The sequence below is a fragment of the Ranitomeya variabilis genome, chromosome 5, assembly GCF_051348905.1.
Source record: "Ranitomeya variabilis isolate aRanVar5 chromosome 5, aRanVar5.hap1, whole genome shotgun sequence".
Taxonomy (NCBI): Eukaryota; Metazoa; Chordata; class Amphibia; order Anura; family Dendrobatidae; genus Ranitomeya; species Ranitomeya variabilis.
In genome coordinates this window covers 90,206,749-90,231,457 of record NC_135236.1, presented here as the reverse complement: position 1 = coordinate 90,231,457, position 24,709 = coordinate 90,206,749, and the positions used below count along the sequence as shown (strand labels likewise).

General features: G+C 44.7%; 1 protein-coding gene across 1 annotated transcript in view; it reads right to left on the bottom strand.

Annotated features, from left to right (window-relative positions):
- LOC143775078 (uncharacterized) overlaps positions 1 to 21,185 on the bottom strand; it is a 106,039-nt gene extending 84,854 nt beyond the window's left edge. Inside the window, exon 1 of the mRNA XM_077262912.1 lies at positions 20,739 to 21,185. Within this exon, the coding sequence (XP_077119027.1) occupies positions 20,739 to 20,885 (147 nt within the window). The 5' untranslated portion in view covers positions 20,886 to 21,185. The remainder of the gene's footprint in view (positions 1 to 20,738) is intronic.
- Positions 21,186 to 24,709: the final 3,524 nt, after the last annotated feature.

Here is a 24,709-nt window from a genome sequence, read left to right as displayed (position 1 = left end):
GTAAAACTGCCATGAGCCTATTGTTTGTTATTTTAGGCCTTTGATAGCCTATCTGCGGTCCCTACTTGCATTACTCCTCCACTGACCACAATGCTGCCTGCCTGTGTATCCATGTAACCGATGTAAAACTGCCATGAGCCTATTGTTTGTTATTTTAGGCCTTTGATAGCCTGTCTGCGGCCCCTACTTGCATTACTCCTCCACTGACCACAATGCTGCCTGCCTGTGTATCCATGTAACCGATGTAAAACTGCCATGAGCCTATTGTTTGTTATTTTAGGCCTTTGATAGCCTGTCTGTGGCCCCTACTTGCATTACTCCTCCACTGACCACAATGCTGCCTGCCTGCCTGTGTATCCATGTAACCGATGTAAAACTGCCATGAGCCTATTGTTTGTTATTTTAGGCCTTTGATAGCCTATCTGCGGTCCCTACTTGCATTACTCCTCCACTGACCACAATGCTGCCTGCCTGTGTATCCATGTAACCGATGTAAAACTGCCATGAGCCTATTGTTTGTTATTTTAGGCCTTTGATAGCCTGTCTGCGGCCCCTACTTGCATTACTCCTCCACTGACCACAATGCTGCCTGCCTGTGTATCCATGTAACCGATGTAAAACTGCCATGAGCCTATTGTTTGTTATTTTAGGCCTTTGATAGCCTGTCTGCGGCCCCTACTTGCATTACTCCTCCACTGACCACAATGCTGCCTGCCTGTGTATCCATGTAACCGATGTAAAACTGCCATGAGCCTATTGTTTGTTATTTTAGGCCTTTGATAGCCTGTCTGCGGCCCCTACTTGCAATACTCCTCCTCCGCTGACCACAAAGCTTCCTGTGTATCCATGTAACCTATTTTAAACTGCCTTGAGCCTATTTTTAGGTATTTTAGGCCTAGTAAGCCTGTCTGCGGTGCCTCCTTGCAATCCTCCTCCACTGACCACAACAATGCTGCCCGTTTACCCCTGGAACCTATTTTACAGTGCATAGAGCCTATTTTTTTATTTTATTTAATATTAATAAAGCCATGATGGACTACGCTGTACCACGCTATGAGCTACCCAGTTGACAATTCTTTTGCGAGAAAAGCCATCCCACCCCTCCACCAGCATGTAAAAGACCGCATTGTCCATGCACTCTGTCAATCTGTGAGTCCAAAGGTACACCTGACAACAGACACATGGACCTGTAGGCATGGCCACGGAAGGTTACGTGTCCTTTATGGCGCAATGGGTTAATGTCTTGGATGCATGGTCCACACAGGGGACAGCCTGCTAAGTCTGTCTGCAGTCCCTAATTCAAGTTGTCCTCAACTGAATAAAGCTGAGCTTCTACCTTCTGGCTCTCATTAAGCTTTTTTTTAAAAAAAAAAAATTGGTGTTTAGGGCCTACTAACGGTGTCTGCCCCTCCCTGGTGTTGACCTCAACTGAATACAGCTGAGCTTCTACCTTCTGGCTTTCTGCCTATAGTATCAGATATTAAACTGCATTTTACCTTCAACTTTGGTTACGGCCTACTAACGGTGTCTGCCCCTCCCTGGTGTTGCCCTCAACTGAATACAGCTGAGCTTCTACCTTCTGGCTCTCATTAAGTGCTGTTTTTAAATAAAAAATGGTGTTTAGGGCCTACTAACGGTGTCTGCCCCTGCCTGGTGTTTGTCCTCAACTGAATACAGCTGAGCTTCAACCTTCTGGCTCTCATTAAGTGCTGTGTTTTCAAAAATTGGTGGTTAGGGCCTACTAACGGTGTCTGCCCCTCCCTGGTGTTTGTCCTCAACTGAATACAGCTGAGCTTCTACCTTCTGGCTTTTGGCCTATAGTATCAGATATTAAACTGCATTTGGCCTTCAACTTTGGTTACGGCCTACTAACGGTGTCTGCCCCTCCCTGGTGTTGCCCTCAACTGAATACAGCTGAGCTTCAACCTTCTGGCTTTCGGCCTATAGTATCAGATATTAAACTGCATTTGGCCTTCAACTTTGGTTACGGCCTACTAACGGTGTCTGCCCCTCCCTGGTGTTGCCCTCAACTGAATACAGCTGAGCTTCAACCTTCTGGCTTTCGGCCTATAGTATCAGATATTAAACTGCATTTGACCTTCAACTTTGGTTACGGCCTACTAACGGTGTCTGCCCCTCCCTGGTGTTGCCCTCAACTGAATACAGCTGAGCTTCAACCTTCTGGCTCTCATTAAGTGCTGTGTTTTTAAAAATTGGTGGTTAGGGCCTACTAACGGTGTCTGCCCCTCCCTGGTGTTGACCTCAACTGAATACAGCTGAGCTTCTACCTTCTGGCTTTCGGCCTATAGTATCAGATATTAAACTGCATTTGGCCTTCAACTTTGGTTACGGCCTACTAACGGTGTCTGCCCCTCCCTGGTGTTGCCCTCAACTGAATACAGCTGAGCTTCAACCTTCTGGCTTTCGGCCTATAGTATCAGATATTAAACTGCATTTGGCCTTCAACTTTGGTTACAGCCTACTAACGGTGTCTGCCCCTCCCTGGTGTTGCCCTCAACTGAATACAGCTGAGCTTCAACCTTCTGGCTTTCGGCCTATAGTATCAGATATTAAACTGCATTTGACCTTCAACTTTGGTTACGGCCTACTAACGGTGTCTGCCCCTCCCTGGTGTTTGTCCTCAACTGAATACAGCTGTGCTTCAACCTTCTGGCTCTCATTAAGTGCTGTGTTTTTAAAAATTGGTGGTTAGGGCCTACTAACGGTGTCTGCCCCTCCCTGGTGTTGACCTCAACTGAATACAGCTGAGCTTCTACCTTCTGGCTTTCGGCCTATAGTATCAGATATTAAACTGCATTTGACCTTCAACTTTGGTTACGGCCTACTAACGGTGTCTGCCCCTCCCTGGTGTTGCCCTCAACTGAATACAGCTGAGCTTCTACCTTCTGGCTCTCATTAAGTGCTGTTTTTAAATAAAAAAATGGTGTTTAGGGCCTACTAACGGTGTCTGTCCCTGCCTGGTGTTTGTCCTCAACTGAATACAGCTGAGCTTCAACCTTCTGGCTCTCATTAAGTGCTGCTGTGTTTTTAAAAATTGGTGGTTAGGGCCTACTGACGGTGTCTGCCCCTCCCTGGTGTTTGTCCTCAACTGAATACAGCTGTGCTTCAACCTTCTGGCTCTCATTAAGTGCTGTGTTTTTAAAAATTGGTGGTTAGGGCCTACTAACGGTGTCTGCCCCTCCCTGGTGTTGCCCTCAACTGAATACAGCTGAGCTTCAACCTTCTGGCTTTCGGCCTATAGTATCAGATATTAAACTGCATTTGGCCTACTAGTGTGGTTGGGCCCTTAAAACAGTGTCTGCTGCTCTTGGGTTTGCTACTCCACTGAACAAAGCAATGCCGCCTGTTTAGTCCTGTTACCAATTTTGAACTGCATTTAGTCTACTTTATTCTTTGGCCCTATATCTGTTTCCTCCTCATCCTGCCCATTGCCCAGCCACTGCTAGATGAGTCTGCTGGTACATTGACCTAGACCACTACATTCCCCTTGCACTCTACACAGCCAGAATCTGACCCTGCTGAAAGTAAGGTTCCCCTTCCCGCATGTCATACCACCTTACACAGGGACAAAGAGGAAGGTGCAGATGAAAGTGCAGGTTCCTTCATCAGGTGGGGGGGGCATACTCATTGGCGACGTCACTGGCACAGGGCCCCTCAGAGTACGCAAAAGTGTCGCTGCTGGTGGGAGGCGCCCCCGCCATGCAAACACACCGCCGTACTTTGAGGGGCCCTGTGCCAGTGCCAATGCGAACGAGTGGGCCCCCCCTGCTTGCTCAGGATCACAGCACTTGCAACGTTGAAATACTTACCTCTCCCTGCTCCACCGCCGTGACGTAGTCCACTTTTCCTGGGCCCACTAAAGGCTTGAACCAGCCCTACCCCCCACAACTTTTGCCAAATGACCCCCAATTTCCTATGCCCAACTATTATTATAAAGTTAATTAAGATTGACAAGCTTCAGAAACAAGAATGGATGTTTTTGGCATTAAAATGGGCACTGTAGGTGTTTTCCTGGCCTCCACTCACTGCCGACTATGCTTCCTCATTGACTTGCATTGGGTTTCGTGTTTCGGTCGATCCCCGACTTTTATCGATAATCGGCCGACTGCACTCGACTCGACTCTGGACAAAGTCGGGTTTCACAAAACCCGACTCGATCTTAAAAAATGAAAGTCGCTCAACCCTATTGGCCACCTCACTTGGATTTTTAACTTTAGAAATATTTCTCAAGGTTCCACATTATGGAGTTTGGTGTTTTTTACTCAGAGTATATGAAAATTTGTGTTAATTTAATTTATAGTTTTATTAAGAATTTTCACTATGTTTATCAAGACTATTGCTACATTTGTAGAGGACAGGCATTGATCAGTAGGGACAGGATTCGTAATACAAGGGGTCTTCTATTGTCCACATTAGAGTGGCATTAATAGGACTCCTTGAGACTCTACTAAAGTTGGCTGAGCCCATCGATTTCAGCTGTTTTGATCTCCCATCTAATGTCTATGAGGGCCTTCCATCTCTTCCCCAACAGATGATGTTGGGGGAGTTAAGGGTCAGACAGTTTGAATTTGAACACTTGACCCTTTTATTCTTCAGGAGAGAAGCCACTGCCAGAGTCCTTTGGCAGCAGCTTTCTCCACTATCCCCTATGAAAACGTATAAATTATTGGCTGAGCCAAATGTTCATGTATATGGAGGAGTCAGGAGAGATAACTGATGGCCAAATGAGCACTTGGCTGTGGGCAACCATATGTGTATGGCCAGCTTTGGACCACTGTACACCCCTATGATTCTTCTCACCAAATTTGATCATTTGCTGGATCAGTTTAATATCTATTCTCTGGTATTTTGGCTAGTTCATCATGGTTTCCCAAATTTATGATGGTAGAAACAGCAGATTCCCCAGTGCATCAAGTATCGGATAAAAATTAGGCTCTACAAGACAGAAATACTGAATAATGATACTATACTTTGCAAGGTAATCAACACAGAGGAGGGTAATTTAATATTACAAAGAGATTTATGTAATCTGGCGGCTTGGGCTGAGAATTTGTAATTAAAGTCTAATGTAGATTAATGTAAGGTCATAAACGTGGTCAGAGGAAATAAATATATGATTAGGTACTAAAGGTAAAACACTGGTTAAAACTGTCATAGAACTAGACTTGGGCATGTGAGTGTCAGGCAGCTGCTGCCAAGCCTAATAAAATAATGGTATGCATTAAAGGAGGCACAGATGCTCATGACAAGAACATAGTTTGGGCTCTATACAAGTCACGCTTAAAATACTGTGTATTACCGTATTTTGGTCTCCAGTGTATAAGAAGGACATAGCTAAACTAAAACGGGAGGAGAAGAGCAACCAAGGTTATTAAGGGAATGGGTGGATTGCAGTACCAATGTTATTCAGTTTTGAAAGACGAATTTTTAAGGGCAATTTTATTACAATGTGCAAATATATGAGGGGTCAGTACAGAGATCTTTCTAATGAGCTTTTTACACCTAGACCTTTGAAAGTGACAAGGGAGAATCCTCTACATCTAAGAGAAAGGTTTAATCAGACGCAGATTCTTTACTGTGAGACTTTGATTAATTAACTACTAAAATCCTGGATGTATTTCTTAAAAAAAAAAAATAATATTACAGGTTATGGGCACTAGATTCTGTGATGAGGGCGTTGATCCAGGGAACTAGCCTGATTTCCGTATGTGGAGTTGGGAAGGAATTTTTCTCCTAATATGGAACTATTAGTGTCTGCCCCATGGGTCAACATGTTAAGCTATAGGTTGAACGCGATGGACTTACGTGTACATTCAACCTTAAAAGCTATGAAACTATGAATAGAGAGTCCTTTCATTGCTTGTCTGGGGGAAGATGGGACATTGTGTAAGAGATCTTATTCTTAATCAAAGTTCTAATAGCAAAAAAAAGGAACTCAAGTCTCCTGAGATTACCGAAAAACAACATGTGAGTACAATAGTGTGACATTGTAGAAATGCAAATAGAACAGATTAGGCTGGTTTCACACTTGCGTTTTTGTAAGCTGCGTTTTAGCGCTAAAAAACGCAAAAAAAAGCATGCGTTTTTTCCCCCTATATTTAACATTAAAAACGCATGCGTTTTGACGCGTTTTCGGCAACGCATGCGTTTTTTGACGCGTGCGTTCATTTGCAGAAATGCAACCTGTAGTAATTTCTAGCGGCGTTTTTTTGCCGCAAAAAAACACATGCATTTTTTCACGGCAAAAAAATGCATTGCTGTCTATGTAAACGCATGCGTTTTTAAGCACATGCGTTTGTTTGCGTTAAAAACGCATGCGTTTTTATAGAAAAACACAAGAAAACACAAAAAAAACAAGAAAACCCTAACCCTAACCATAGGGATCCAAACCCTAACCCTAACCCTAAGGTTAGGATCCCTAGTAACCCTAGGGATCCTAACCCTAACCCTAGGGATCCTAACCCTTAGCGTTAGGGTTAGGATTCTAACCCTTAGGGTTAGGGTTAGGATCCCTAGGGTTATGGTTAGGGTTAGGGGTAGGGTTAGGGGTAGGTTTAGGGTTAGGGTTTGGATCCCTATGGTTAGGGTTAGGGGTAGGGTTAGGGTTTGGATCTCTATGGTTAGGGTTAGGGGTAGGGTTAGGGTTAGGGTTTGGATCCCTTTATCACCTTGATGGTGGGGGGTGGCTTATCAGTGACCTGGTGACCAGGACATTCTAATAAAAAGCTACCCCTAACCCTAACCTTAGGGATCCTAACCCTAACCCTAACCCTAGCTAATTCTATTAATAGTGTGTTTTCTAGTTGATTTTGATGATTGGCAGCTGTCACACACTTCTCAGTATGCGTTTCAAAAACGCAAACGCGGGAAAAAACGCATGTAAATGCGGGAAAACGCCGCGTTTTGCCGCTTTTTTTTTTTGCCGCAAAAACGCATGCGTCTAAAAAACGCACCGTTTGCATGCGTTTTCATGCGTTTTTTCACCACATGCGTTTTTTAAAAAAAGCTGCAGATCAAAACGCAAGTGTGAAACCAGCCTTAGTGGATGAGAAGAACAGAGCAAAATCAGATTTTATTACAGATTTTTAAAACTCACATTCTGCATTCTTTAAAGTTTCACTAACGCTGGAGTTACACAAAGATTTTAGCTGTGACACATTTAATGTGGCCAAAAGTCGCTCTTTGCTGTTGTTGCATCCCAGCATAATGCAGATGAATAAGGTCTAGAGAGGCCGTACTGGGCCCCTGGCCTTGAAGGGAGGCCGACATGACAGGTTAGCATGAGAATGTAGTGAGCTGGATAGCTAGGTAGTAGATTGGGGGTTAATAGATTGTTATAGGTGAAGAAGGGGTTTGGTCATGGGGGAGGAGGGGTTAGAGATAGGGTTAGGGGCCAGTATATAAGGGTCAGCCATTTTGGCTGGGGCAACCATTTTAAGTACCCCCTTGATAGAGAAAGAAGCTGTAGGGTACCTGTAGTCATGGACGTGGAGGCCTTGCTGCAGAGGCTGAGGGACGCGACAGGCACCCAAGGCACTGAATGACTGCAGGCATCGGTGAGCGGCCTGCTGCAGGGGATGGTAGCCGGAAATGCCCAGGCTCCATCAGAGGAATGCCGGCCACGGAGGTCTAGGCCTCTGGTGTGCTTAAGTCCGTAGATCACCCCCGGGTCGGGCGCCGAAACAGGAACCCCTCCGGAGACCCTCCAGTGAGCGATGCAGGTCGGCTGCCCTGCATCAGAGAAGTGGGAGGAATCCAGTGATGCAGCAGGGCCTACAGCAGGGGAAGGAGTCGGCCTCCCTCTCATCTGAAGCAGAGCAGGAGATGCTGGGAGCAGGAGCGGCCAGGGAGACCCAGGAGCTGCAGAATCTACTTCAGATTGGCACAGGATGGGATCAGGAGAACCACTACAGGATTCTGGATCTTCTCTGCTGGGCTCACAGCGCCCAGGCAGCTAGGTGATAATGACCATTTATTTCCTAATAACCCGATGTTAGCTTCCCCAGAGCTTAGGAGTTAGGATGCATTTTCTGGGGGAGTTAACGGGGCTATGGGGTTAATTCTGCATGGGTTAAGAGATTTAGCTATATTATGGGGGTCCGGGGGGCTTCAGGGAGGGGTATCACTGTCTGCCGCATGGCTGGGGAATTCTAGCGCTGCTTTAGAGTCGGGAGTTCACTGAGAATTTTTTTGGGTATGGTAATTCTGGTGCGGGGGCAGGTGTTTCAGCATCGTCGGGGGGAAGTGGCGGGGCATCCAATGTTACTACACCAGCAGATGATCCAGTGGATTTAGGCCAACCAGGGGCAAGTGGGGGAAAAGAGAAGCATGACGCAATGCGCTTGGATGATGCAGCGAAGGGTGAGGTATATGTATGTTTTTGAGGGACCATTGGAGGCTCACCTGAAGCAGGAATTTAGAGAGAAGATCTGTAAACGGGTACACATTGAAATATTTTCTTTGTTGGCGTTAGATCGTTTTAATTTAGATAGGATGAGGAAAGAGGATTCCAAGAAGGAGGATGAAGAGAAGAGGACGTATCGTTTAATTACTATAACAATCTCTAATTGGTTGCAGGCATTCGCCATGTAGGCTAGTGTGATTGATGAGAAGGCCCCTGTTAATTGTTCTGGCTTTTTTTGTTATATGGACGTTATAGGTGATGCTTATTGGGTATATGGCATTCAGGGCTGGTTGAGATACGACGCACAGTTTCATCAGAAGAAAGCGGTTCGGCCCAGTATTGGCTGGGACCATAAGGATATAGCTTTGTGGATGAGGGTTATAGTTCAGTCTAGGTTGGGAAAAAGTAGTCAGCCTTTTCCAAGGGGCACCAGGGGTTCGGGACAGTCAGGGCACTTAGTGGCAATGCAAGAGGACTGTGTTTCTCGTTCAATGAGGGGTCGTGCAAATTTAAGCATGAGTGTTCAGCCTGTGGGGGCACGCATGGAGCAAGAAAATGTTTTAAAGGGGGCAGACAAAGGGGAGGGGGGCGATAACATTGATAAAAGGGGTGACGCCGGTACGGCTGGACATGATGGAGGGATTTCCAAATAGGTACCACGATGCAGCGGTGGCTGTTTTGTTGAGAGATGATTTTAGGAACAGTTTCAAAATCCCGTTTGTTGAACAGGAAGTTCGGTTATCCACAAAACATTTAAAGTCGGCGATGCAGTTTCCTGAAGCGGTTACTGATAAGTTACAGAAGGAGGTTTCTTTGGGTAGAATGGTGGGTCTATTTGCAGTGGCTCCCCTCAATAACTTGAGGGTTTCACTACTTGGGGTGCTTCCAAAGATAGAGCCCAATAAATTCAGGTTAATTCATCACTTATCCTTTCCTAAAGGGTATTCAGTGAATGACGGAATCGATCCTCAGTTGTGTTCTGTGTTGTACACATTGTTTGATGCAGCTATGGATTTGGTGCGGTTGTGTGATAAAGGGGCGTGGTTAGCAAAAACTGACATAGAAGTGACATTTCGTTTGTTACCGGTACACCCTGATAGCATGCATTTGTTAGGCTGTTTTTGGGACGGAGGATTTTTTGTTGATCGTTGTCTTCCTATGGGTTGTTCACTTTCCTGTGCTTATTTTGAAAAGTTTAGCACTTTTTTGGAATGGGTTGTTAAGGACAAGTCGGTTTGAATTTGTGCATTCATTATCTCAATGATTTTTTGTTTATTGGTCCAGCTCAGGCTTCTGATTGTTCTATGTTATTGCATACGATGAAACGTATGGCAAAGAAATTTGGGGTTCTGTTGGCAGTGGAGAAAACAGTGGGGCCGGTGACTTCATTGAGTTTTCTGGGGATTGAGATCGATACTATGGCAATGGAGTGTAGATTACCTGATGAGAAGGTGATCGCTTTGCGGGTGGAGGTCTTGAAAGCGGGTGGTTCGTGGAAAATAATGTTGTGGGATTTGCAGTCTTTGTTAGGCAAGCTAAATTTTGCTTGCAGGGTAATGCCAATGGGTCGAGCTTTTTGTTGTCGGATATCTTTGGTGACGGTGGGGGTGAAATCACCTGTACATTTTATCAGATTGAAGAAGGAATTGACGGAGGGCTTGAAGGTGTGGGCACCCTTTGGAGGAGTACAACGGTAAATTTATCTGGATTCAACCGGTAGTGGAAACATGCCTAATTTATTTCCCATTGTTGTGACATTGTCGTTGTGAGGTGGAAGCGTAAGAAATAAAAAGATTTGTTTTCCCTGCGAGCTCGAGGGGGTTCTTGCGGTGATAAACTCATTATCATCAGCGACTTCGGCGGTTGTTGCAGCACTTGGCCTTTTTGGGCTTGGTGTTTAATTTGTGGGTTGTGGCTGAGGTGAGGTCAGTAGTGTTTAATCCCGTTGCTGATGCTCTTTTTCTTTTACAGTGGGATCGCTATTGGGAGCTGGCACCTCGAGCGGATTCATCGGGCCTGGAGTGTCCTGCAGAGTTGTGGAGACTTCCGTGCAGGCTGTGAGGGTCTGTGTAAGTTGCTTCATGAGGCAGGGTGGCGTGTTGAGTAATCCTTTATTAGTCCATGCAACGGTTCCTTTTTGTCGCCTTTCCAGTTCATCGCTATATTTAAGTGTTGTTTGGAGCTGGGGGGCATCTCGGCAAAGGATTACAGTGGTCATTCATTTCCGATCGTAGCAGCCACGGAGGCAGCTAGTATGGGTTTGGGCGAAGGAATGGTGAAGAGGATTGGGTGTTGGGAGTCTGCAAGATTTCGGTTGTATGTTCACCCTGATTTGGCTTAGTGAGAATGTATGTGATTGTCTGATGTTGTGTTATTGTTCTTTTGTTCAGCTGCTCATATAGATACTGGGACACACGTTCATTTTCTGGGCTGCGATGCTGGCAGCGGTTAATCTGGATGGACGTCAGTTGGGTTTCTCATGGGATTCGGCAGTGCTGCGTTGGATTGGTAAACAGGGAATGGTCTGGAAGCAATTTTTACCCGAGTTTCACCATTTTGTTCGTTTGGACCATGCGCCGGATTTCGTGGTCATAGATTTGGGGGGGAATGATTTAGGCAAGAGGCCTTGTAGGAATTAATAAAAAATATCAAGTTGGATATGTTGAGACTGTGGGCAATGTTCCCGAAGGTTTTGGTAATCTGGTCAGATATTATTCCCCAGGAAGGTTTGGAGGGGGTGCTTGGTCTATTGACGGGGTGAATAAAGCGAGAATTAAAGTATGGCAGTGGTGTAACATGTGTATTTGAAGTGAGGATAAGGGAAAATTTGGAGGACGGACGGAGTTCTTTTGAATGCTGTCGGCACAGACTTGTGGTGTTTGGCCATACAAGATGGCATTGAAAGTGGTTTAAAGGTGTGGGGGACATAAATGTTTAAGGGGTCAAAACATTTATGTTAGTGGCATGGGGGGAGGTCCTCGAAGTTGGTAGAATTGGAGAATGATGGATTGGAGGGGGGTGGATCTCAAGTGGTCCTGGACTCCCCCTGGGTGAATTAGAGTGGACGGGTTTAAATAATCCCACGGAAGGAATGATTAAGGGACTCGTTGATGTTCTTTTTGGGTTTAGCTATGTTAGTTATTATCTGCCTCCGAGCTGGTACTTAGCGGCTGGGGGTGAGACTTAACCCGGTGGGGCCAAGGTGGAATTTGGATATTTGTGGTTTATAGATTGAGGTTTCGAGGACCACCCCTTCTGAGAGGATATTGTTTAAATTGTTTTGTATTAAATGTTAATAAAAGGCTGCTGTGGCCAATTAATCCAATTTAAGCCTGGTGTGTTCATTGAGGCTTTAGAGTAAAAGAAGTTATGAAGGGTCAGGGGTTTAATGGTTTAAACTGGCGGACCTCATTAAAATATTGAATATTCCAAATACTTTATGTGCTGCGGTCATCTGGTGGTTTGGAAAAGTGCGGGCTAATCCAGGCTTTGTTCATTTTTATGAGACTGAGCCTGGGGAAGCTCCTGTCAATTATTAAAAACCCACCTACACAAGATGCTAGCGGCAGGGCAGCACAACATCTCCAAAGCATAGAAGGACAATTCATATCATTTTTTACATATATTTTCCACAATGGCCTTCTGGTATAGCACCATTTTAGAAAACCTCTCCACCTCAGGAAGAAAGATGCAAAGTTTTCCTTGTAGCGTGGGTCTAGCTGGGTGAACAGCCAGTACTCATTTTTTGGCCAAGATGAGCGTAACGCATAACGAATAACGGGACAGGCAGCGGTATGTACAGTTGGCCATACAGTGGGGAAAAAAAGTATTTAGTCAGCCACCAATTGTGCAAGTTCTCCCACTTAAAAAGTTGAGAGAGGCCTGTAATTGACGTCATAGGTAGACCACAACTATGAGAGTCAAAATTGAGAAAACAAATCCAGAAAATCACCTTGTCTGATTTGACAAGATTTATTTTGCAAATTGTGGTAGAAAATAAGTATTCGGTCACCTAAAAACATGCAAGATTTCTGGCTCTCACAGACCTGTAACTTCTTCTTTAAGAGATTCCTCTGTCCCCCACTCATTACCTGCAATAATGGCACCTGTTTGAACTTGTTATCCATATAAAAGACACCTGTCCACAACCTCAAACAGTCAGACTCCAAACTCCACTATGGTGAAGACCAAAGAGCTGTCGAAGGACACCAGAAACAAAATTGTAGCCCTGCACCAGGCTGGGAACACTGAATCTGCAATAGGCAAGCAGCTTAGTGTGATTAAATGAACTGTGGGAGCAATAATAAGAAAATGGAAGACATACAAGATCACTGATAATCTCCCTCGATCTGGGGTTCCACGCAAGATCTTACCCCATGGGGTCAAAATGATCACAAGAATGATGAGCAAAAATCCTAGAACCACATGGGGGGACCTAGTGAATGACCTCATAGAGCTGGGACCACCGTAACAAAGGCTACCACCAGTAACACACTATGTCACCAGGGACTCAAATCCTGCAGTGCCAGATGTGTCCCCCTGTTTAAGCCAGTACATTTCCAGGCCCGTCTAAAGTTTGCTAAAGATCATTTAGATTATCCAGAAGAGTATTGGGACAATGTCATATGGTCTGATGAAACCAAAGTAGAACTGTTTAGTAGAAACAAAACTCGTCGTATTTGGAGGAGACAGAATGCTGAGATGCATCCAAAGAACACCATACCTACTGTGAAGCATGGGGGTGGCAACATCATGCTCTGGGGCTGTTTCTCTGCAAAGGGACAGAACGATTGATTTGTGTACATGAAAGAATTAATGGGGCCATGTATCGTGAGATTTTGAGTGCAAACCTCCTTCCATCAGCATGGGCATTGAAGATGAAATGTGGATGGGTCATTCAGCATGATAAAGATCCCAAGCAAACTGCCAGGGCAACGAAGGATTGGCTTCGTAAGAAGCATATGAAGGTCCTGGAGTGGCCTAGCCAGTCTCCAGACCTCAACCCAATAGAAAACCTTTGGAGGGAGCAATAGTCCGTGTTGCCCAGCAACAGGCCCAAAACATCACTGCTGTAGAGGAGATCTGCATGGAGGAATGGGCCAACATACCAGCAACAGTGTGTGCCAACCTTGTGAAGACTTACAGGAAACGTTTGACCTTTTTCATTGCCAACAAAAGATATATAACAAAATATTGAGATGAACATTTGTTAATGATCAAATACTAATTTTCCACCATAATTTGCAAAACAAATCTTGCCAAATCAGACAAGGTGATTTTCTGGATTTGTTTTCTCATTTTGACTCTCATAGTGGTGGTCTACCTATGATGTCAATTACAGGCCTCTCTAATCTTTTTAAGTGGGACAACTTGCACAATTGGTGGCTGACTAAATACTTTTTTTCCCCACTGTATGTGCCAAGCTCCATACAGCCAACACTTCACTGTCTCCACCATGATGATGACTCTCCATCTCCTCCTCCTCGCTCTCTTGCTCCTCATTCTCTTCCTCAGCCCATCCACATAGGAGAGATGGACAAAGGTTGTGTAGCTACTAGCCTCTGTTGCGCTAGCCACCATCTCCATTTCCTCCTCTTCTTCCTTTTCAGCATCCACCGCCTCATTGTTTACCAATCCAAACTGAGAAGATGAGATGAGGCTGGGCTGGCTACAATCTGTCTGTGTGATGTCTTCCTCCAACTCCCACCAGGTCCGCATACAAAGCTTTTAATTTAATTGTGAGCAGTGACTGTTTAAGTAGGCACAGAACCGGGATAGTTGAGCTGACTATGGCATCATCCCTGCAAACCATCTTTGTGGAGCCCTCAAAGACTTAGAGACCCCCCCAAAAAATATCAGATCTCCATGTCCACTCTTCAGTCGTTATGTGCGGATGCTGACCAGGTGTGATGGACTAATACTCAACCACTGGCCTATTCTGCTCACAAAGCTTTGCTAGCATGTGTAATGTGGAGCTTCAGTGCGTGGTGACTTTGCACGCCAGTCGGTGAGCTGGCACTTGCATGTGTGCTGCAGCACTGCCAGAGCGGTGGCAGCTGTAGCCAACTTGCCAAAATGGGAGCTGAAGCAGCATTCCGTATTCAGAAGCTCTGTCAAATCTGGGTATCTTTTCAGAAACCGCTGAACTACCAAGTTGAGCACATGTGCCAAGCATGGTATGTGTGTGAGCTTGCCAAGCTTCACAGCCTCCACAGTGGGGTCACTCAGTGTGCCGTCAGGGAAATGTAGCATCTCTGGCCACAAGCGCTTGTCCACATGTCAGTCGTTAAGTGGACAATACCAGTAAGTGCATTGGTAAAAGCACAGGGAATATTCCTGAACACATCAGGAGATAAAGTGGCGGCTGAGGACCGAGTACAGATTGAGGGCTGACGCCATGAGTCAGTGGAAATTCTCTGTGTCTACCAGATGGCACCAATCATGGACAGATCACAGAAATGTTCACAGACTATGTAACACTGTATCGCAGCAAAGTGAAGGACAGCGTCCAATCCAGGTGAAGTATAAAAAGTCCTTTAAATGCATTTGGCACAATAAAGGAGTTTTTATACTTCACCTGGATTGGATGCTGTCCTTCACTTTGCTGCAGTATGTACTTTTCCATTTGGGTCCAGTGGAACTAGAACGGGCATCCCTATATCAGTTGTGCTGTTGGCTATTTTCTAATATTTGGACATGTAACACTGTATGTCTGAGAAATGGAGTCCTACAAAATTTTGAAAAGCTTTTTGGCAGTTTTAGAGGTCATAGATATTTACTCCACTCTACGGAATAGTGTATGGCTGAAAAATGTAGTCCAGGAAAATGTTTCAATGATGTTGTGTTATATAACACAAAAAAGGACCTCAAAGCATGTAATACTTGATGGGTCAAAATATATTCATTTTTTTCAGCCCCCACAAAAAAAACTGCAGCTATATATTTGCCAACAGACTGCACATGCCTAATCCCTGTCTACAGACTGGATTCTGTCACTCTTCCTGTTCCTGCGACTGTTCCTGCGACTTGTTTGCAGCGATTACATGTGCTGCAAACGATTAGCCCTTAGAAGGGCTGTTCGTATGATGGCTCAGCTTCAGCACCAGTACCAACACGAACAGGCCTCTGATTCGTTATAATGTGCAAACACACTTGCCTAGGCCAGCACTCTTTCCCTACAATGTGAAATGACACAGAGTTGTGTTATGATATAACTGTGCTGAGCTGGGGGCGCCTGTCCTTTTTTAATCCCTGATGACGTCAGACGGCCAGCCAATAACAGCAATGCCAGAACCAAGATAGCTACGGCATTACAGTGACTCACAGACAATCCCCGCATGCTTATTGACTGTGTAACAGGTGTCAAAGATGCAGGATTAGAGATTTACATTGAGCACCGCCCATTGCGCGCTGATTTACAAGCACTGTGATACTCGAGTGATGATAACCGAATATCACCGAGCACGTTCGCTCATCCCTAATAAGTTCACATTTCAACCCGCGAGTCACCAGGACAAGCAAATCACAAAACGCCATAACCAGCTGGATTTTTTGTGTCTTGCTTCTTGCCCCATTTACATGTATTATGCTGCGGAACAGCAGTGGCGCATAGCGATCTTTGTTCAAGAGACCTGTGTGTGTAACCCCAACTAGAAGGGTTTGTTTTCCAAAATGCAGGTTTAATAAAGAAAAGATACCACTTAAGACTTTCAATACAAGTGTAGTAGTGCTGGTGTGACAGCAATTGTCAGTCGTGTAATCAAAACATCTGTGCAACTTGCTGTTGTGTGACTATTTTAGAGCTGCAATTTTGCTTTAAAAATCAAAATGTTGCTGTAAAATCTGGCCAAAAGAACTTGCAACAGAAAATCCAACACATTTGGAAACATTTGCGACTCTGCGTCGCAGTAGCAGTAGGTTGCAGGTCTTTAGCTGACATAGGAAATCAGTAATGTCGTGATTAAGAAATGGACAGGATAGGTCATCAAGATTGGTGGGGGTCGAAGTTCTGGTTCCATCAAAGCAGAACCAGGACACCACATCTCTGCGCACTGTGCAGTGGCCGTTCTTGAGCACTGCAGCTCATAGACCAGTATAAAGAATAATAATGCCTTGTTTGAAATGTATTCCTATACTTCCAGGAGTAATAACAGAGGGATATCACAATGGAGAGTTTTAATAAAAGATTTGATATTTTTGGGGAACGCTTTGCTAAAATAGACATATCAGGAGGAGATACAGTTGTTTTTACTTTTGCTTGTTTATCACACGTAAATGTTTCAGATCACTAAACATATTTAAATATTAGACAAAGGTAACACAAGTAAACACAAAATGCAGTTTTTAAATGAAGGTCTTTAGTATTAAGGAAAAAAGAAATCCAAACCTACATGGCCATGTATGAAAAAGTGATTACCGTATTTTTCCCACTATAAGACACACTTTTTCCCCAAAAAAAATTGTGAGGAAAATGGGGGGTGCGTCTTATAGTTGGAACGCAGACTTACCGGCATTGTGGTGGCGACAGAGGTGCGGGGATGATGTGGCGCGGTGAGCTGTATGGCGTGAGCAGGGTCCCGTCCATATTTGAGGTGAATCTGCGGCCCGGTATTGATGGAGAGCAGCAGAGCTGGGTGAGTTACGGTATTTTCCGGTGGCGGCGGCCATCTTGCTGAGGCCGCGTGTGCGCAGATTCACTACTCTGCGTCCCAGGGCTTCAGGAAAATGGCCACGGGAGGCCGCGCGTGCGCAGATGGAGATCGCGGCGGCCATTTTCCTGAAGCCGAGTTCGCAGATTGAGATCTCAGCTTCAGGAAAATGGCCACCGCGATCTCCATCTGCGCACGCGCGGCCTCCCGCAGCCATTTTCCTGAAGCCCTGGGACGCAGAGTAGTAAATCTGCGCACGCGCGGCCTCAGCAAGATGGCCGCCGCCACCGGAAAAATCCGTAACTCACCCAGCTCTGCTGCTCTCCATCAATACCGGGCCGCGGATTCACCTCAAATATGGATGGGACCCTGCTCACGCCATACAGCTCACCACGCCACATCATCCCCGCACCTCTGTCGCCGCCACAATGCCGGTAAGCCCACCGCCACCAGGAAAGCCGTGACTCACCCAGCTCTGCTGCTCTCCTTCACTACTGCTGTGGCGTCACCTCAAATGTGGAAGGGACCCTGGCCGCCGCCACCTGAGGAAGTGACCGCACATCTGCCGCCACCACAGCAACCTCCCCATGGACACCAGGCCATGGCATCGCCCACCTAAGCAGGATGGGACCCTGCTCAGGTGCACGCCGTTCCGTCCACCGCACCTCTGCATCACCTCACCTCTGTCACCACCATGCCTCCTGTGACCCTGCTCTGCCACTGCCTGCCCTCAGGTAAGAGATCTTAAATTCGGACATTAAGACGGACCCCCATCTTATAAAAAATCTTTTTTTCTGCAATTTTCACCCCAAATTTGGGTTGCGTCTTATGGTACGGTGCGTCTTATAGTCCGAAAAATACGGTATCCCTCCTCCCCATAAAAACATAAATTAATTGTAGTTTATCACATCTTTAGGAAGCTAAGTTCAAATTCCCTAGCCACATGCAGGCCTGCTTAAAGTCACACCTGTTCTCAATCAAGAAACCACTTAAATAGAACCTGTCTGACAATGTGAAGTATATCAAAAGATCCTCAAAAGCTAGACATCATGCTGCGATCCAATCCAAAGAAATTCTGGAACAAATGAGAAACAAAGTAATTGAGATCTATCAGTCTGGAAAAGGTTATAAAGCCATTTATCAAGCTTTGGGACTTCATCAAATCACTGTGAGAGCCATTATTCACAAATGGCAAATCATGGAACAGTGGTAAACCTTCCCAGGAGTGACTAGCCAACCAAAATTACCCAAAGAGCACAGTGACGACTCATCCATGAGGTCACAAAAGACCCCACAACAACATCCTAAGAACTGCAGGCCTCACGTGCCTCAGTTAAGGTCAGTGTTCATGACTGTACCATAACAAAGAGCCTGGACAAAAATGACCTGCATGACAGAGTTCCAAGATGAAAACCACTGCTGAGGAATAAGAACATAAAAGGTTGTCTCAGTTTTGCAGGAAAATATCTTGATGATCCTAAAGACTTTTGGGAGAATACTCTCTGGACAAACAAGACAAAAGTTGATCTTTTTCAAAGGTGTATGTTCAATTACATCTGGCGTAGAAGTAATACATTTCAGAAAATGAACATCATGCTAACAGTAAAATATGGTGGTGGTAGTACGTTGGTCTAGGGCTGTTTTGCTGCTTCAGGACCTGGAGGACGTGTTGTGGTAAATATAACCATGAAAGCTACCAAAAAAACCTGTAGGTGAAAGTCTGGCCATCTGTTCATGACCTCATTCTGAAGCACACTTGGGTTATGCAGCAGGACAATGATCCAAAACACACCAGCAAGTCCTCCTCTGAATTGTTTTTCTTAAGCCAGATTAAGACTTTGGAGTGGCCTGTTCTTCAATACAATTTCAGTTCTTCAATACAAAAAGTGAAACTCATATTATATAGAGTCATTACAAACAGAGTGATCTATTTCAAGTGTTTCTTTCTGTTTATGTTAATGATTATGGCTTACTGCCAATGAAAACCCAAAACTCATTATCTCAGTAAATTAGAATACTTTTTAACACCAGCTTAAAAAATTATTTTAAAATCTGAAATGTTGACCTATTGAAACAGCACTCTGTGAACAGCCAGCTTCTTTAGCAATGAGCTTTTGTGGCTTACCCTCCTTGTGGAGTGTGTCAATAACTTCCTTCTGGACATCTGTCAAGTCAGCAGTCTTCCTCATGATTGTGGAGCCTACTGAAACAGACTAAGGAACCTTTTAGGAATAGATGGCAATATGGCAACATACTGTATGTGTCATCTATACTTCAGCCCTTTTAGAGATCATGTCATCTTCAACTTGCTTAACTGTTCATAATAACAGTAATTTTGACCAGGGGTACCCAAACTTTTACATGCCACTCTAAGCCACAGCCTGTGGAAATGAATGGCGATCTCGCACGGAAAACCATGATCTAATTTAAAAAAGCGGATTCTTATGCCCGCCAATTCGGAGATCTTGGGATATTTAATGGGTGCAGGTGTTCTTCAGCATGTCTTCTTCATCAATGCATCCTTAGGTTAAGGTCACAAGACCAGTTTTCTCTCTTCTGAGAATAAGTCCATTTATGCTACTCCTATTCTAATCAGACACAGGTCAAAGTGCGATAATATTTTCTCGGATGAGGAGGTTAAAAAAAAAAGTTACTCCATTTAGTCCACTCAGTGAATCTGTGAAAATTGGACCTCATTCGGATGTCAACTGAGTGCGGATCCGATTTTCCCCAGGGACCCATAAATTTGAATGGCCGAGTGCGTTCTGATTGTCGCAAATTGGACATGTGCATGGCCACATTGAATAACATGGGAAAGAGTGCCATCCGTAAAATTAGATGGATATTAGCACTCGTTCCATTTTTACAGTCATGTGCATGAGCCTTAAAAGGCATCGGTCAACAGATTAAAACATAAGAACTGCATTTATTAATATGCAGATCTACAGTATTATACTTAAAATGGAATCTGAGTGACTGTATAATCATGATATTAAAATAAATGTTGTATGGAACAAAAATATGAATATATAAATATCAATATGGATTATACAGCCATTATGGTATTGCATTTTGAAAACAAGTACACCAGCCTCATTAGGTCTAAAACATCTATTTAATAATGTATGCAGTTGGTATTGTTAGATCTGGTGACAGATCTGCTTTAAATATAGCTTTGGCAATTGATACAAGGAAGAAAATTGAGGCTATAATTTGACATCTAACAATAGCAAAAAAAATTTCGGTAGTGCTTTCTCCATGACAACATGCGAACTGATAAGTGTCTTGCAAGATCTTTTAAGCTAAAAGCCTGAGATTACGTTTTTTAACTAGAGCTCTTCTTTTAATGATCTATCTATCTATCTGTCTATCTTAATGTATACATCTGAAAACCACGCTCACACAATAGCATCTAATTTCAAAATACCACAGCCTTAACATTTCCAAATGATACTACCACAGGTGAGCCGCACAATATTGCCATTGGAAGGGAAATTCTCTACTCTTAGGTTGCTCCTTAGAGTTTTTTTCCTTGGGGAGGACCCTAGAAAATATAATCTTTTGGCAATTGTCCTGGCTACCACCCTTTAAAACCAGCCCTGGACTACAGGCCACACAATCATAGAGACCCTTGTATTGCTCTTATATTCATTAATACTATTTACCTTGTAGACTTTTCCGAACGCCCCATCTCCAAGCTCAGTGAGGATTTCCCAGTCCTGTTCCGGGTTAATATCCCGACGGAGCCATGGACATTCCACTAGATGTTTCTTTTCCCCTCCATACCCAAGGAGCTTCAAGATAAAGGCCATGACAGAAGGTGCCGAACATTTGAGATATTACAGTTCCTTGTGGCTCAAGAAAAATGAATTTATGTCCAAGAGTGGAGAAAGAGTTTGGTGAAATGAAGGCAAAAAAAAATTACTTGAGCCAAAAATTAGCACAAAAGTATGTAAAAGTAAAAACATTCTAGTAATAGTTACAACTGTGTCTCTAGTGCTGAGTCTGACATCAGAGGAGCAATTATAAGATAAAATAAGGAAAGAAGTAAGATGCGTCCACCGTTAAGTAATTCTTCAGTCAGGTCCACGAGGGAAGAATAAAGAGAAGACAGACTAATAATAGAGGACGCTCAACATATACCTTGAATATGATGTACAGGAAGTAGAGCGCTGCGTGAGGGAAACTATACGCTACCTCCTACTTCTAACCACACATTAATTGCTTAGATACACAGCTGCACTAACATCTTATGGGGAGGAAACCAGTATATCACCGTAGGCAAATTTCCTTATATTTTTCATTCTTGCCCACACAGATGGCCCCGTTGTCACTATCAATGTTACGATAATTTCACAATACCCGAAACTATTTTGTTGTGTATTGTAGTAAAGATTTTATAAAATTGGATGCCCTACTAAGGAGTTTGCCTGCTCTCCCTGTGTTTGCGTGGGTTTCCTTTGGGTTCTCCGGTTTCCTCCCATACTCCAAAGACATAGTGATAGGGAAATTAGATTATGAGCCCCAATGAGGACAGTGATGATAATGTGTGTACAATGCATTGGAAATGAATGGCACTATATAAATAGGTATCATATATAATATATAAATATTGTGAGGTGTGAGGGGATCATATGCAAGGGTCGTTATGTGTCCCCCAGGATGTGCATAGAAGCATACTGAACTCACTGGAGAGCATTGCAATTACAGCCACAGCTGTGGTTACAATTCAAAGATAAAGAGAGTGAGGGCTTGGTCAAGCTATTCGACCAACTCAGATTTCGGGAAACCTGACATGGACTTTTATTTTTGGAGATATCTGTAGGAAGTTAGTGGGACGGATTTCTCTCTCCACTCTTGGTTTTGGGAGTATCCCATGTCTGCAATTCCCATTTAAACTTTCAGATTATGGTTGGGTGTGTCAGGTCTGTGTGAGACTGAACACAGGTAAGAGCCAGAGAGAGCAATGCCATTGCCGCACGGACGAGTTACACGGTGGTACAGTCACCCATGGCAATGGATTGATCCCGCTGCAAATCGAAGGATAATGGAGGAACTCCTACAGCAGGTGGTCCACTTCCACACATTGTTTGAAAGAACCACGGAGCGGGAAAGTTTGCCTAACTCCCAGTGGGCTGAAGTGGCAGCCCTGTTCCTGATGGGAGACAGTCAGAAGGCCTATTTTGACTTCACCTGGGAAAATGCCCAGGACTATGGGAAGCTCATAGGTGAGATCCTTGCCCGGATTTGGGTTAATACTTATGTACAGGCACAGAGAGTTTTCAAGTGGACCTTTATGAAGGCCCGACGAGCTAGTTTTCAGGCATATTACCTGTTCCATTTGGTAAAAAAGTGGCACCAACCTGCAACCATGAGCCCAGCCCAGATGGTAGAGAGGGTAGTTGTCGACTGGTTGGTGCACACTCTGACAGTACCTATACAGTGATGCGTGGGACAAGGGGACACAGGTAATGAAGGTCAGATGGTTAGCCTTGTTATATGGCCACCCAGGACTTGGTAAGAGACTATGCTCCACTGCGGGTATCATTCCAAATCCTTCAAGTCCAGGAGCCTGCAAAATGGACACGACCATCTGCTGGGGTCAGTCAGAACCGAGCCCATAATGAGGGGGGTTCCCATAATGAGGTTGGCAGGTGATCAGTTTCCCCTAAACCGGTCTCATGGACTGTGCACCACATCTGTGCCAGGTGCGCAACACTGGGCGGAGGCTCTCCTATACTCAGTGAGCCGAGTGATACTCGCCCATGGGTCATGGCGGTTATGGGATCTCCGGATTCAAAATGCTGCTATTCCTGATCATGCTATTCCTGATCATACCCTTATGGATCGGGGGACTCCTTTTATGTCCAAGGTTACAAAGTAATTGTGTAAACAGTTGTGCACCCACAGGCAGATGGTCTAGTGGAAAGATTTAACAAAACCCTTAAATCTACTGAATGCTAAAGAAAGTGGTCTCCAAAGATGGGAAGGATTGGGATATGTCACTGCCCTATTCAATGTTTGCCATCTGGGAAGTACCACAGTCCTCAATGGGGTTCTCTTCATTCGAACTATTATACAGTAGACATCCCAGAGCCCTGCTGGACATAGCCAAGGAGACGTGGGAACAGGAGTGTACTCCCCATAAAAGAGTAATAGTGCACGTTCCAAGTATGTAGAACCAGATTGTGGCTTTGATGCCGATTGTAAAGGAACATCTAGTGAATGTGTTGTGTACAAAAAAAGGACACAGACAGGTCCTTTAAAAAGGGGATAGGGTATTAGTTTTGGTGCCCACCGTAGAAAGTACGCTCATGGCCAAGTGTAATATGAGCTACAGGGTGAACTAGCCTGGGAAGAGGGAACCTGAGCAACTATATAATGTCAATAGGTGTGGAAAGACTGGGAATGGATGGTTACATGGTTACGGAAGCGACTCCGGTCGTATTGACTGAGGAACCTCTGACACTGGCCCAGGAGGAGGCTGGGAACAAAGTAAAGATAAACGATCCTCTCTCTAAACAGCAGCGATGGTAGGCTCGGAAATTAGTACAGCAGAATATGGACATATTCTCAGAATTGCCTGGCTGTACATTTGTGATCCACTATGACATTGTGTGAACACTGCCGGCATTAGGGGCAGTCAGATGACAATGGCCTCTACTACCCCAGGGGTCCCTAGTCAGTGGCATGCCACTAACAGCGGCACCCCATGCGGCCTCTATGCGGCTTATGAGTCAGGGAGACCCAGCGCCGGTGCCACTCAGCAACTCACATTGCAAATTCAACTGTATTGCATCATAGATGAGGGCTGCATTATACTCTGTGGGGTTGTTGCATTCTCTATGGGGATACTGCATTATACTCCACGGGGTGGCTGCACTATACTCTATGGGGGGATGTATTATACTCTATGAGGGGGCTGCATTATACTCTGAGCGGGCTGCATTATAATCTACGAGGGGGTTGCATTGTACTCTATGAGGGGGGGCTTCATTATAGTCTATGAGGGGGCTGTATTACACTCTATGAGGGGGCTGCATTATACTCTAGGGGGCTGCATTATTCTTTGAGGGGGTACTGCATTGTACTCTATGAGGGGGCTACATTATATTCTATGAGGAGCGCTGCATTGTACTCTATGAGAGGGCTGCATTATACTCTATCAGGGGCACTGCATTATACTCTGGGGGACACTGAATTGTACTGTGAGGGGGAAGCATTATACTCTATGGGAGCAGCATTATGCTCTATGGGGTGGCTGTATTACACTCTATGGGGGCCTGCATTAGAGACATAAGAAAGACAAAATAAAATTCTGCTCACCATGATTGCATCATGAGGGTGTTTGGATCACGGAAGTGCCTTGTCAAGGCATCAAAATTAAAGGATCTCAAGCTCCACCAACTGTGATTATTCACATAAGCATTTCGGAGGACATACACAGTCAACAACACAAATTCACATAACCCGCATCAACGCATTTCAGGTGTCTGCAAACCCTTAATCATGATGAGCTTGGGATGCATCTTACTCTATGGGGGCTGCATTATTCTTTATGAGGGGTGCTGCATTATACTCTATGAGGGGGTTACATTATACACTGAGGGGGTTGCATTATACTCTGAGAGGGGGC